This window comes from Motacilla alba, chromosome 1, assembly GCF_015832195.1.
Source record: "Motacilla alba alba isolate MOTALB_02 chromosome 1, Motacilla_alba_V1.0_pri, whole genome shotgun sequence".
Classification (NCBI taxonomy): Eukaryota; Metazoa; Chordata; class Aves; order Passeriformes; family Motacillidae; genus Motacilla; species Motacilla alba.
This window is the reverse complement of record NC_052016.1, coordinates 76,934,630-76,948,019: the sequence shown is the minus strand read 5'-3', so window position 1 is coordinate 76,948,019 and position 13,390 is coordinate 76,934,630. Positions and strand designations below refer to the sequence as shown.

At 42.8% G+C, this 13,390-nt stretch overlaps 1 protein-coding gene and 1 long non-coding RNA gene across 4 annotated transcripts in view; one reads left to right on the top strand and one right to left on the bottom strand.

The window, feature by feature from the left end:
* Positions 1 to 283: 283 nt before the first annotated feature.
* On the bottom strand, positions 284 to 11,528 carry LOC119698389. Its single transcript, XR_005256153.1, has 3 exons — positions 11,293 to 11,528; positions 3,592 to 3,658; positions 284 to 911 (listed from the first exon to the last, which is right to left on the bottom strand). It is a non-coding gene; the product is annotated as an uncharacterized LOC119698389 (long non-coding RNA).
* RBM26 (RNA binding motif protein 26) overlaps positions 10,751 to 13,390 on the top strand; it is a 50,616-nt gene continuing 47,976 nt past the window's right edge. For all 3 annotated transcript variants that reach the window (XM_038130226.1, XM_038130232.1, XM_038130218.1), the window contains exon 1: positions 10,751 to 11,244. In XM_038130226.1, the coding sequence (XP_037986154.1) occupies positions 11,174 to 11,244 (71 nt within the window). In that variant the 5' untranslated portion in view covers positions 10,751 to 11,173. The remainder of the gene's footprint in view (positions 11,245 to 13,390) is intronic.

The window sequence follows — 13,390 nt, the reverse complement described above, 5'->3', positions numbered from 1 at the left end:
ATTCTATTTATTCTTACATTTCCAAGAATTATATATCTAAAATGCTGACAGCATCACTCCTCAGAATATGCATAGAATTGTTGGGGTTTTTTTTTAATTAAACCTGAGAAAATACATACCTACATAACAGAAAAATAAAAAAAAAAGAAGAAGAAGAGCAAATATCATTATCCAGTTCTTTTTTTCACACCCCCACCTCCCCCCCCCCCCCCCCCAAAACCTGACAGAAATTTCATTTCCTTGCATTTCATTACATTTCATTTCATTGCAGGGTAGCCCTTACCATTACACGTAAACATTCCTAAAAACGTTTGTTTAAAGTAGCAGTCTCAGTCAATGGAACGGTCTCTCATGAGTATTTTGGGAGAGCCCTCTAGCGGGAAAAGAGGAGAGTTTTTGAAAGAGGTGTTTTTCTGTCACACCACATGACATATACACGAGATACACACGATGGGTCCATGCTGCAATGTGGGAAAAGGTAAGAAAAAACCCGCATTTAGCTAAGAATCAGAAGTTGGATGCAGTTAACAAACCATTGTGGACCAGATCAGAGTGTTTTATAGAACTATATAAATAGTGATTGTCCTCTTCTGCCTTTCCTAAAGGGAAAAAAGCCCAGAACAAAACCAACAAAAAACTCCATACAAAACTAGTTTTCTTGTATAAGAAGTGCTACATCTTTTATATAAAAATATATCTGAAAATCCTTCAGAACTTTGCATAAACAGCAGGTAGAAAATCCTTGTACACTTATTGATTATTCTGGGAAGTAGTCCAGTTTCAGATTAGCTTCTGAGAAAATTATGTATTCTTGTATCAGCATTTAATATACCTGTCTTCCCTTCATCCACTGTGATTCATAAATTTTGATAAGCTTCATCCATTTTGATAAGCTTTACCTTCCTCAGACGCTGCAAAAGAAAATGTAAACATACTCTGGAAAAGTTGATAAGAATGGGAAACCTTCATTTACTTTGTATTGCTATACCACCTATTCACTACAACGCTTTGAGCCCTGTCATTGAGGCAGTTCTTCACCTAGTGCACCATGCTCATCCCACAATCGCACTACTAGTCCAGAAGGATGCTGTGAGGGACAGTATCCAAAGCCTTTCTAAAATGCAGAACTCTACGTCCACTGCATTCTCTTCACCCATGAGGATGACCTTGTCATAGAACAATATCAAATTATAGATAAATAGGAATTTCTCTTTGTGAGCCCATGTAGATTGTGACTGATGATTATATTATTCTTTAAATGCCTTTCAGTAGTACCCAGTATAATCTTCCACAGTGTTTTTTACAGAAACTGAGGGTAGAAAAAATGTCTCTATCTTCCCTTGCTCTTTTTGTGGATGGGAATAACACTGGCCAATTTCCAGTCAGTAGGGACCCCCCCAGACATCCAAGGCCTTTGGTAGATGGTCAAGAGAGGTCCTGCCATAACATCCACTGGCACCTTGAGAACTCTGGGATGACTCCCATCAGGTCACATGGACTTGTGAACACTCTGCTGATGCAGCTGGTCCCTTATAAATTCTGGTGTCCTAAAATGGATAACCACTGTTCCTGCAGCCCTGTGACTCAGTGACTCAGCACCCCAAGGCTTATCAGTAATACTAAAGACTGACTCAAAAAAAGCATTCAATGCTTCTGCCTTTTCTTTATCACCATTTGTCAGGTGGCCAGCTTCATCAGGTTTTGGTTCAGTATTTTCCTTAAACTTTTTCTTGCTATGAACATACTTTAAAAAGCCATTTTTATTGTCTTGACACAATGCTGACCAATTTCAACTCTTAGCCTTTAGTGTTTTCTCCCTACACATGAAAACTACAGCTCTATATTCTTCCTGCAAAGCCCGACCTTGCTTCCAGAGAAGATACAATTTCTTCTTCCACCCAAGTGGCAAAAGGAGTTCTCAGTTCAGCTAAAATGGTCCTCTGTCCCACTTGCTTGACTTACAATACCATGGTATAGTAAACAAGGCGACCCTCGTGGCAGGGAGAAATGATGAGGAGTACTCCATGGATATCAGAAGGATAATTAATTACTTTATTACACTATATTATTCTATACTATATTACATTACATCTAAACTGAATCTGCCAAGCACTCAACGGCACAGAATCTTGTGACCGTCAGCCGACAGTCCCAACACACACACGGAGTCAATTGATCAGTGAATCAAAACACTCGCACCAGAATCCAATTACCAATTCCCCTCAGGTAAACAATCTTCCATAATGCATTCCACTTGTGAACAACACAGGTGCAGCAAATGAGATAAGAGTTGTTTTGATAATTTTTTTCTCTGCTTCTCTCTCTGCTTCTCTCAGGTTCAGAGAATGTGAATCCCACAATATGGCATTACCTGCTCCTGGGCTTGCAGAAGGTAGTTGTTCAAAACCAACCTGCTCTCACAGAAAGCCCTGCATCCTCCAAAGGCTTTAAACTGGCTCCCTCAGCAACTAAAGGCTTGCTCTCTTCTAGTCCAGGGTAGTGACTTCACTGACCTTTTCCCTCATTACACTGCAAATTTTAAACCACCATTTTGTGATCAGTGTGGCCAGATAATTATAATTTGTGTTACTACACCTACCATCACTTCACCTATGAGTCCTCTACACACAGATAAGAGGTGATAAGATCTTATCTGTTGAGTATTTAAGCAGCCATGGGGAGACACACAGAGCTACGAAGTGACTTGACATGTTGTCTCATGCAGTCTGAGTGAGAAGCCAGTCTCCTGCTCCCGAGCACCTGGGATAGAGTGTTTGTGGCCCTGAATGACAGAGCTGGCCATCAGGACAGCGGGCAGCCTTCACTCAGGCATTGCCTGACTTGTAAGATGTCATCCTTATAATGCTGTTACAGATCTCGAACCAAAGACATGAGCGAATATTTTTTCAATACTTCAAAGCCATCTCACAGATTAGATTTTTATTTTATTCAGGGAATTTTTACAAAAGCTTCACCACAGTTCTGCTACAGGAACTCTACAGCAACTCTCCTATATCAATGATTAAGTAGTAGAAATTATTATCAAGGTGAAACAAGGCACTTTTGAATGGTTTTGTCTCTAAAGTCAGGAATAGCTAGGTGGTATGACAAATTATAACCAAGAAATTGAGAAAATTATGACAGAGGTGAGATATGGGAAGTTCTAACAATTGCTATTAAAAGTTGGAGAGAATTTATGTAACCTTTTGTCTTTAAAATAATCTTTTTCATACCTGAAAATTACTGTATAAACATATGATCTGAAGTTAGACCAAAACTATAAAAACACACTGAAAGACACTTTCTAACATTAGACTGCAGTGAATCAAGTTTTTCTCCTATATTTGGATTCTGGTAAACTTCATCTTCCTCAGTGTCTGCAGAAGAAAATGCAAAAATACTCCTTAAAAGTTTCTAAAATGTTAAAATACTATACCAGCCATTCATAAAAATTGCAGGGGTTTTTTATTTCCCCTAATTAAATATTATTCAAAAACTTGGGAGGAAAAAAAAAAGTATAAAAAGAGGATTCCACAATGCCTCCTATTAAAACAAGTTTAGTGATTTTTCTCTGGAAATAATCCAAATTACCTCTAAAAGCATGACCAACAAGCGGCAATGTCTGTGCTCCCTCTCCTGGCTCTGCAGCAACATTGACCTAGGAAAAGCAGGAAAATATCAAGGCTGAAGCCTGTGCACAACAGAAAGAACAAAAATGTGAAGCAATGCACTGTTTCAGCTTCCTCAACGAGAAAAACTAGAAGTTGCTTCGAATGGAAACTAAAATTATTTTTAAAATATTTTATTTCCAAGCTTCTTGAAAGTTTTTCCCAAGATCTGACAATTAAAGAATATAAAAATGCCTTGCACAAGGGACAATAGCAGTTTTTTCAGTATTTGAAATACTGCAGGTAATTTTTAAGAATAGTTAGTTGCAGACATCCTGATCTCCATGGTGGGCAATCTGAAATATTTAAAATAATTATTCATCTAATAAATTGTTCACAAAGAAGATTTAAATAACCTTTTTAATGCTAAAATTAGATCCTTTTTAATTGTGTAATTGTAAACCCAGTAGCTTCCCAAAACCAAACAGTACCAGAAATAAAAAGAAGACAACTTCATCCTCTCAGGTGCAATTTATGTGTACATTTATATAGGAAGAACTCATAGAACCAGGACTTTATCACATCACCATACATGACTATGTACAAGAATAACAGGTGGTGTGAACAATATAACTTCTACCTCAAATATGACAGAAGGTATCCTTTAAAATTCTTTGGAGTGATTCTACTACATTCAACACAGAGCTCTTTCATCTGCAGGATGAAGCCATCCTTACTGGATTAGTCATGTGGCTTCTCAGCAGCCTTTAATAATGGCTGGTTATTTCAGTCTTAACTAAGAAAATATATTTATTTATAATTAAAAATAAATTAGTGGTTTCACAATAAAAGGATAAAGTACATTCTGGCACATGAGATTACTTTTTCATTCATGACAATTTTATTATGCTCTTAGATAGCTGAGCCATCTCAGGGGCAATGAGGTTCATACTGTGACTCAGGAATGCCTTCTCTCCAGTGTGGTATACCCTACAGAAAAACTAGGGAAAACAATTTTCCTCTCCTCTCGTTAAATTTAATAGGAAGGTGAACTGGGCATGAGGGGTAGCAGGAAGGACAAAATAAAGATCCTGCTTGCTTCTTCCTACATTTTTGTATTATTAACATCTGAAATGGAAAGGATACCTCTTGTTTTTCCCCACAAGATTTAGGAAGCAAAATACACTAGACAGCACTAAGCAAAAATCTGCCACTCCAGGAATCAACTGTCCACGCACTGTGTAGTGTGACTCAAAACTGGGGCAGAACATTAGGTGGTGTCTAAGACACACTCCCGACATGACTTTGAAAATAACATCTGGGATGGACCAAGTTAATTACTAGGGAGGCAGCCTCTCTTCCTGAGCAGTAAATCCCGAACCACAGCATACGTTCTTCATGACATGACAGCTGAGACCACAGCACCATCAGCAGCGTCACAGTTGCCTCCAGCCTCAACCTCTCCTTCACAGCGTTTCGCCTGAAGGAACTGGGGAATGTGGGCAGCCTCTTACCCCACATGCAGGCATAAATTCAGGCGTGGTTCTGCCCCATAATTATTTGCTCGTGCAAACCAGAATGACACAGTAGCTTGAGACTCTATTACGAAGATTTCTGGAAGAAGAAGTTCTGCTGGTTGGTGTCATAGGGGCAGAGTTAGGAGCTATGTATTTCCTTTCCTGCTACTCTGCAACTTGGGAAGAAAAGGGAGGTATTAATTACACCCTGGCCCCTTTGTCAGTCATCCTTCCTATAGGCACAAGCAGGGGTTAAGCTTAATTTTGCTGCCGTTGGCAAAGTGGAGCAACCCTGCCTCTGTGCTGGTACAAGTAAATGAGCAAGTCCACAACAAGCTATCCCTGCATTAGTACAAGTTGATGAGGTTCTAAAACACCAGCATCTTGACTTACAAAACCAACACTTCCTACTTTTCAAAACACAAAGCCATTTAGAGTTATACAATACACACTTCAGAAGTGTGATGTATCCTGCTAAATATCAACTAAATATCCCACTTCTGGTCTCTGTATTTAAACAATAATTAAAACCACAAAATTTATAGGTTTGACTTCTGATGGTAGCAATTTGTTGCAACCTTGGCTTTCAAGAAAACCTGCTGAACAACTGTTAGGGTCATTTCAAAAAATCAATGCTCTGTTCTATGACTTGCAATCTCAAGCTAAATGCTACATGCAACAGCTACAAATACTTCAAATACTTGCAGCTTTGGGCCACTCTGCACAAAGTGCAGAGAATTACAGGGTGGTTTCGGTTGGAAGGCACCTCTGGAGTCCTCCCCTGCTCAGTACGGCCATGTAGATCCCTCTTCTCCAGTTATGTCACCTATCTACTTCCTGCAGCAAGAGAAAGCCAGAGAGAGATATAATCCCAAAGTTTAGGGCTGTTGTATAGAAAGACCATGGACAAGGAAGTTGTCTAATGTCCAGAGCTTATTTAATAATTAAAATTTTGGTTTCAAGGTTGGAGGAAGACATTTGCATCTTACAGACCATCTGCTCTGAGAGCTTCTACAGAGCCAGCTTTTTAAGTAGCAATGGTTCTATTTGGTTAAATTCACTATGCAGAAGTCAATAGTAAAAAAAGCAAAGGACTAAACATTCCTATAAACACTGATCTTTTTGGACCATAATCAAGTAAGAGTAGTACAAAACTGACCTGCTTTGTTATACCTGTGGAAGTGTTATACCTGTGGAAGCACTATTAAGTGCATTCATGGGGAAAGGCAAAAGTGCCTCAGCTTTCAGATGCTCAAGAACTGATAAACTGATTCTCTACTTGTGAAGGATGGAAGGGGAAGTCTTCAGGTCTGGATCAATTCTGTGAAATGATTCTCTAAACTCATACTGACACCTTCAGAAATGAAACTCACCATAGACAAGGAGCATCAGGAGAAATGTCATTTGACCCTTTTACAGAAAGTAGAGGCAGTACATGTACAGATATATGTCTAGATAGCAACCAATGGCAAGCCCCAAAACTCAATGCAGTACAAACTAAAATCTGAACAACATACAAAATGGTTTAGTTCCATCAACCCATCGTGATGCCATCCAGTTTCAGCAGCCCTACTTTTTAGCCTGTGTGTTGATGCTAGGGGCTGTGATAAACTGCAGGGACAAGGAACCCTGGATCTCTAGGTCATCCAGTCTGATACACCTGAGGTCTATATGCTGAAATGCTTTTTCTGGGAGACACTAGGAGCCCCAAGTCTGGTGTGTTATACCCGCTACACAAAACCAGAATCACATTTAACACTAGAAGAAAACTTCCAGTCAGAGATGAATGTTTAAATACAATTGCAAATGCCATTGCATTTTCCTAAATAAAAAGCTGAAGTGTTAGAAGCATAGATTGAAGAGTTTTTTAATGACATAGACCAGTCTGGCTTGTCTTCAAAAGAAAATTAAACTCAATAAACAAAAAACCCAAGCCAAACCAAAACAACCAAACCACAGACAAACAAATAAAAAAGAAGAAGAATTAACTTTCTTTTTTCCATAACAGGGAGAGAAACAGGGACTAATGAAGGTAGTATAGGTTTGGCAAAAAGATGGATGATGTGCCTGAAAGTTATTCTCTTCTACAGCTGCTTTTTGTATTTAAAATAAGAGGGACAAATCTGGGTTAAAAAGACATCTATGGACAGTTAAGAAAATGTCAGCTTTCAAATGAAAATCTTTAACACCTAAAAATTGCATCTTTAAACATTGACAAAGATTGCTTATGAGCACAAGTTCAATGGCTTTGGAGAGGAGTCAGCGAAAATAAAATCTCAAGAAATGTCAGAAGGATTGATCTCTCTTAACTTCACTGGCCACATTCAGCTCTCATGTTAGCAGGTGATCCAATAAAAATGTGAATAAATAAACCCATTGTTTTTAGACATCAAAGGTCACTACATTGAGTTAGATAAGATTACTGCAAACTAAGTGCACACCAACCCTATGAACTTTGGGAGTTATCACACATGAAAACATCTATATTACTCTGAAGAACTTAACAAAGTTTTCATAAGCCAAAAGGGCTGTTAGGAGTCTATGATGTATGAATTAAGTAAGAGAATTAGACTTGCATTACTTTATTTTCATAACATTCTATATCTAACAGCTACAGGAGAAATAAAAACTTATTTGTCTTACAGAATTATGACACTGTAGAAGTTAATTATTACTTTGACCCTTTGTACAGATTCTTATGTTGCCTTAAATGAAACATGATCTTTATGATTTTTGTTTTAAAATACTGATTTCACATGTGAATGAAGTTTAAGTAAAAACTTTTCCTTTTTTGTGTGTGTTTTAAAAACTATTAAGAACCTAAAGGTATTTCTATCTTAAATAGAAACCACCTTATACATAGAAGACACTTTATATTTCAGAGAAAATTATTTCCTCAGATCTATTAAATAATTTCATTTTGTAGTCTTGTAATTCCAGCTGTGAAATGAAATTAACATTGCCCAAAAGATGCTACAAAACATTGCAGTCACTTCTGAAGATGTGGGATGTAAATATTTATAAGGCTTTTGAGATTTCAAGTCTGCAAACTCTAGAACTGGGAAAGTCAGCATTTATTTATTTATTTATTTATTTTATTTATTTCAGAATATTACCACAGAAGTGTGACCACAGCACACTTCCACAAACACAGAAATGTTCAGAAACTACCACATGCAGACAAGTCTTATCCAGTGAATAAAATGTATTTGTGAAAAACTTTTTGGGATCACTATTTTCATTTACTTACAGCATTTTACTCCCAAATGGCTGAAAAAGCAGTTTAGAAAATGAAATATCAGAAAAGTTGCTACTGTGATTATATCCATACATTTATGTGGGGAAGCTTTAGAGTTTGTGGTTTTTTGCTGGCTGCTGTATATCCAAGGATCAAAGGTAGTTGCAGTGCTTGTCTGAATGCAGTGCTCGTCCAACTTATTTTCACTAGACACTGGCTTTTGCAAAGGATTGAGGGGACAGATCCAAAAACAAATTAAGATTCTTATCACAATGGCTAATCTCTATGTGCCTGTCCCTTCAGAGACCCATCAGAATCCCAAGGTTAGTGACCCTTTTTACATGTTCACAGGGAGTAAACCTACAAGTTGGTGACTGTGAGTCAAGGACTTTTTACATGTTTATAGAACAGTCTCCAGAAAATTTCAGGCTCTGGTGATTTTCTGCCTACTGACAGGATGTGCTGTTCATTCTCCACTGTGCAGGGAAACCGAAGTGTATCTTGTAATTGGGAAGTCCTCACCAAAGTACCTACTAAGCTGGCAGCTTATTTGGTTGGCTTGCCACACTCTCGTGTCTTCAACAAACTTTCTAAGATGATAATCAAATCACAAATAATTGTGTGCAGGCGGCCTTAGCCTCCTCCAGCTCTCATTTAGCTCAGTGACAGTGAATTACCTGCAGTTCCTCTCCCACCCTGCCAGGCAGGCAGCTCAGGAAGAAACACTTGCCTTTGTGCGCTGCCTGTGCAGAATGCTTGGCTCGGAAGCTCAGGTGAGACGTGGATCTTTGGAAAGCGCAGATAAATCTGACTGAGGGACATCAAGCGGGAATATTTTCTTTCAGTGCTCGGTTAACCCCGGGCACCAGAGAAAGCAGCACGTACATAACTTTCCACGGGAAGGTGCCACACTGGTGGGCACAGGTGTGCAGGGAGCTGTCCTACGTGCTCCCACTGCCGCTGTTCATGGGGTGTCCAAGCAGCAGCGTGGGCTGGGCTCTCACCAGGTGCACCCTGAGGAGCTGGGACCCCCCCGATGTCAGGAAGACACAGAACTTTGCTGCTAATTCCTGTATTTTCAAGCACTTTTTGTTTTGGTCCTACATCTTCTTTAAAAAAAAAAAAAAAAAACAAAAAAAAAACCACCAAAAAATCCCAAATATTTTGGATGTTTTCCCTTTTCTAGTTACAAACATTTATGGGAATTTGCATGTGGGGAGCCAATGGAGTACTGGCTGTGCCTCCCTTCTTGCTAGTCCAGAGTGCGGTTCCTTATTGCAGCAACTCCCGGCTGCCCGGGAGATTGGGGGGCTGCTCTCTGCTGGTGGGAGATCAGGGATGGGAGGCAACTGTGTCCAGCTGTGGGTTTATTACAAGGAATAACCCTGAGCACCAGTACAGATTAAGGGTGACCTGCTGGAAAGCGGCTCTGCCCAGGAAGACCTGGGGTTCTAGATGGACAACTGGAAAGTGGCTCTGCTGAGGAAGACCTGGGGTTCCTGATGGACAACAAGATGTCCATGAGCCAGCAGTGTGCCCTGGTGGCCAAGAAGGCCAATGGTATCCTGGGATGCATCAGGAAAAGCATTGCCAGCAGGTTGTGGGAGATGATTCTGCCCCTCTGCTCAGGACTGGTGAGGCCAAATCTGAAGTGCTGTGTCCAGTTCTGGGCTCCCCAGTACAGGACAGACATGGAGCTTCTGGAGTAGCTCCAGATGCTGTGAATTAAGGGGCTAGAGCATTTCTCTTGCAAGGAAAGGCTCAGGGAGGCCTGTTCAATCTCAAGAAGAGACAATTGAGGGGGGATTTTATTAATAATTATCTGAAGGGAGGGTGCCAAGAGCATGGAGCCAGGCTCTGTTCAATGGTGCTGAGCGATAGGACAAGAGGCAATGGGCAGAAAATGATGCATAGGAAGTTCCTGAATCTCAGAACCTGAATCTCAGGAAGAACTTCTTGACTGTGCAGGTGACCCTGCACAGTCCCTCAAAGGAGTTATTCAAGAACGATCTGGATGCAACCTTGTTCAATGTGCTCTAGGATGACCCTGCCAGCGCAGGGAGGCTGGGCCAGGTGACCCAATGTGGTCCCTTCCAACCTCACCCGTTCTGTGATCATATTAGGTAAAGCTATCAGCGTTTCCAAGAAACAAATCAAGTACATGCGCATTTCAAACACCAGTCGGGTGTTTGAAATGCCAGAAATACACAGCGGTATTTCTTTTGTCCCTAGAGCACAGTTCCGTCCAGCCAAGGCAGCCGCACGCCCGTGGGCTCGGGAGCGTCCCCGGCCCCACAGAGCCCCCCGCCCCCGCAGCGCGCCCTCCCCGCCCGGCCCCGCCTCCCGGCAGCCCCCGCGCGCCGCCCGGCCTCGCGAGACTCTGGGCTCTCGCGACAGCGGGGCGCCGCCATCTTACCCGCTCGCTCGGGCGCTCGCTGTGTCGGGCGCTGCGGCTCAGGGCGGCGGGGGGGCCGCCCGTCCCGGACCGCACCGCACCGCCGCCGCACTCGGCCGCGCCGCCCGCCGGCGGGGGGGACCCGCGCAGCGCCCGGGACTCGCTCCCCGGCAGAGCAGCGGCGAGAGCGGGGCCCGCGGAAAGCAGCCGCTGCTCGACTGGTTCCGCCCCCTCCGTGTCGCTGGGCCTCCGGCCCCTGCCGGGCGGCTTCTGCCCAACCGGGAGGCGGCGGAGAGTGCGGGGAGGCGCGGCGGGAGCCGGGGTGCCGGCAGGCGGGCGGCGCGGACCCCGCCGCCGGGGCTGCTGCTGCTGCTGTTGCTGCTGGCGGGGAGGCGGGGGGCCCGGGCCGCTCTGGATGGTGGTTAAAATGATCATAGAAAACTTCGAGGCGCTGAAATCCTGGCTCAGCAAAACCTTGGAGCCCATGTGAGTAACCACGACCCGTCCTCGCCCTCTCGCCCCCCCGAAATAAACCTTCTCCTTGTAGAAGATGGGGATCCTCAGGGGCGGGAAACGCGGTGCCGGCGAGTCCCGGGAGGGCATCCCGGGAGATGCCCTCTCAGCACCCTTCTTCCCCGGCCGCCGTGTGTGAGGGGCTGCGTCGTTCTTGCGCTCTCCCGCTCTCCCGTCGCCGTCCTCGGCCGGGAGGTAGGACCATCTCCCTTCAGAGGATGCAGCTTCCCCCCCTAGCGACCGCGTTCCTCTTCCCTTTGTAGCCCAGGGAGAGCGGGAGACGCTGTGTGTGCGTGTGCAGCTCGCTGTGCCCCGCGCTCGGCCCCCGGAGAGGCCGCGGTAACGAGCACGGCCCGCCGCCCTGTGCCTGTGCAGGGACCTTCTCCGAGAGAGCTCAGGTGCCTCGGGGACGTGCAGCGGGATCCTGGAATCTTCCCAGTCGCGTTTGCTACAGACTCGTCGCGCATCATTCTTGGTTATTTGGAGTATTTGACGCTCTCTGGTTTCCCTTCCCCCAAATAAAAATTGCATCAGTAGAGGACTTGGGAGTAGGAGCCCCAGAGAATAATTTACCTGTTGGTGAATACGTGCGTGCCGTTTAAGGATAACATTCATGTGAGTAACAGGGGCCCTTCTGCAAATGCGTCTTCCTTCTCTGAATGGTATTTTAGTGGAACTGAAGTGTGAACTTAATTATAAAGTTTTATTTTCTGGAAGTATGGTGTCTACAGATGAAAGCATGCACTTTTTTTGGTCATTCTGGAGCACTATTTTAACACATCTGAATTAAATTTGCTGGAGTTTGATTTGAGTTAAATGAGCTAGAACTCCTGAATTCAGTCTGGTGTTAACTTTTGCTCTGAGATTTTTGCCCACTGTAGGTTTTACTCTTGACAAGTTTAGATGAGGGAGCAAAATTCGCTTTATTGTTTCCATAACCATTAGTTAAGCATTTGTATGTATAGATACAGTTTGTAGGGCTTATGCTGGAATAACTTGAAAAAGTTGTAAAATGCTGGGACATTTTTAGGAGAACTTCTCTTGGGTTGTTCTTTTGTTTGCGGCTTTTGTTGAGGCGTTGGGGAGGAGGTGATCGTTTTCCATTATTCCATAGGGTCTAATCCAGACCACACTGAAATAGATGAACTATGAGTTTACTTTCAGTGGTCTTTGAATTAGGCCTGCAGCAAATTACACTGAGAGTCTTCGTTATAAAAGGTTTGACGTTTAAGATTTTAATTTTGGGGAGAAAAAAGGGCATCATCTTGTAAAGCTGTAGCTTGGGGAAGGTGAATTACTTTTTATCTTGGGTCAGTATAATGCAGTATGTTGTGTTCTGGGGTAATAGACTTCCCTAGTCCTCTGCTGCATAGTGCTCACTATTAGTTTCTGGGTACTTTCTTGTATGTATATTTTGTTAATGGCAGTCAGCAGTTTGATGTCAGTATTTTAGAATGTGCTGGTTAAGAGGCTTGGAACAGACTCAGGTTGGTCCACGTTTCTTTGTTTGAACATTGAACCATGAGCTCTCTTAGCAAAAGTCAGCAGTTAAAGGGTGAAATTGAAATTTTCAGCTTTCATGGTCAGTGCAATTTTCTGCTTTTTTCCACTAAGAAGACCAGCATGTATCTGTTAGGTTAAATGTGGTGTGTGAGTAGATCAAATGTGGTTGTTGTTTTGGAAAACTGTGGAGAGCTAGGGAGATGCTGGTCTGGAGGTTGATGAGTTCTCTGCATTTTAGCTTTGGGAGGAAACCATCCAGCAGTGACTGTCATTCAGTTTTGTACAGTGTCCTGTGTAACTGCATTGTTGAACAGATGTTAGAATTGGTGGAGATGTATTGTCCTTTCCTGGCAGTGGGATACTCCTGGAGGTGCTTTTGGTGTCAGCTGTCCAAAGTGTGTGACTACAGCCGTGCCTTCTGGCTGTATGAAAATTTCGGTGTGCAGCTACTTCTAAAGAAGTAACTGTTGCACTACTAGTACAGTGAGGAGCCAACTGCTGATCCTCTGAAGGTGTTGCTGTAGCCCAGAAATTATTTTTGGCTTGACTTTTCCTGTTAATGAAACAAAAATGCCAAGTGTTGTGTAGTGGCTCTTTTGGAAACCTTTAGCTGCAA